This window comes from Bremia lactucae, linkage group LG11 (genome assembly GCF_004359215.1).
Source record: "Bremia lactucae strain SF5 linkage group LG11, whole genome shotgun sequence".
Taxonomy (NCBI): Eukaryota; Oomycota; class Peronosporomycetes; order Peronosporales; family Peronosporaceae; genus Bremia; species Bremia lactucae.
In genome coordinates this window covers 3,766,993-3,768,486 of record NC_090620.1, presented here as the reverse complement: position 1 = coordinate 3,768,486, position 1,494 = coordinate 3,766,993, and the positions used below count along the sequence as shown (strand labels likewise).

General features: G+C 47.5%; 1 protein-coding gene across 1 annotated transcript; it reads left to right on the top strand.

Moving 5' to 3' along the window:
- Positions 1 to 755: 755 nt before the first annotated feature.
- On the top strand, positions 756 to 971 carry CCR75_006885 (uncharacterized protein; the record flags this gene model as incomplete). The annotated part of the gene is made up of 1 exon (XM_067964950.1): positions 756 to 971. One exon carries the CDS (start codon positions 756 to 758, stop codon positions 969 to 971), a length of 216 nt encoding a protein of 71 aa, XP_067817187.1.
- Positions 972 to 1,494: the final 523 nt, after the last annotated feature.

The following is a 1,494-nucleotide window of genomic DNA, read 5'->3' as shown; positions in this document are numbered from 1 at the left end:
CAAGCGGTAGCGGAATCGTATACAACTGAATTTTCCTTGCACAAGAAACGCCATTTGCTGGATATTATACTCGGCGCTCCAGCTGCCGCAAGTGCTGTCCTTGGTCCAGTACTTGTGCAAGCGCGTGGGACGCCATCTGGATCGACACGAAGAAACCTACCATCTAAATTATTGACGCAAAGAAACTCATCGGAAGTTGAGCACGTTGCTGCAGCCATCGATGCCCTCTAGCGGAGAAGATATGGTCACTCCGATTAGGGCACACATGAGCTCCACCATTGCCGTTGCAGGACGGTGTGACAGAGATCACGAAAATGTGGAAGTGTAGCAACATGAGCTGCACGATCTCCCTGTCGATCGCATCGACACGGACAGCCGAATTCATCATTCTTTACAGCTGTAAAGCCAAAAAAACATAACAAAAAATCATCGAAGATAAGCTGTCATTCTTATTCTTGAGCGGCCGTACTAGTAGCGCCACCGGAAAAAAGGATCAGTACAAACCTTCTAGGTGATTATTTAAAATCCTGGGCTATGCGAAAAATTCAGAACTATTCATGAAACGACTTCGCTTCCAAAACTGACGATAATACTTGGCGCTTGATCCCGCCACTTGCGTCAATGAATCACAAAGGGCATCAAGGTACGAGGCCAATAAGCATTGCGATCAAGGTACGAGGCCGGTAAGCCTTGCGATACAACTTCTGTGGACCTGGTGGTGTTGGAGTTGACTATCATAAAGACTGTGAAGGAGCATGGGCGGATCTTTCGAGTACATTGGCGCCTCATTGTACTCCCGGATCTCAAGCCTTAACACGGGCGCCGATCTATTCCGCTTGGCTGGGCTGAGGTTGAATTCTCCGGAGCTGCTGATCGCGGCGACGGTGTTGAAAATGATGCACATTCCTGGACATATGACGGGGAGAGAGTCGCTAGTGATGGCGCAGCCGCATTTCACACACAAAGTCTAAATGTAGATAGGGGGTTGTTATTGGGTGCGGTCGCGACGCAGATGCTGGCATCGTCATTTTTAATATAAATCGCAAGATGTGTTCGGCAAATATGAGCTTCGCCTTTAAAGCCATTGACTTCGCTTAAACGTGTATCCATGCGCGAGTTTCAACCGAAGAGAGCGTTTGCAAATTAATTTAGGTGACATTCCACTCCTCCACCAGTCTTCCAGCCGATTTTAAATATGGTTAGTGAGACCTGCTACCTAAGCTTTGTACCTCATGGTTTTGGTGTTATTGGTTTCCGTTATGACTGTCTAGAAGAGAAAACCGGTGAAGAAAATTATCCAATTGGCACCAGATAATTTGCATGTGACTCGCGTCCAACGAAGCTTCGAATCTCAGCCCCAGTCGAAGTAGCGGATTCACCCCTGACTCTGGCATGACAAAAGTCGATTCCTTAGCTGAAATCAAGGCACTTCCCTGCAACCGCATATACGTGAAGCTACTGGTGATTAGGCACTCCCTTGCAATTCTGCAAACA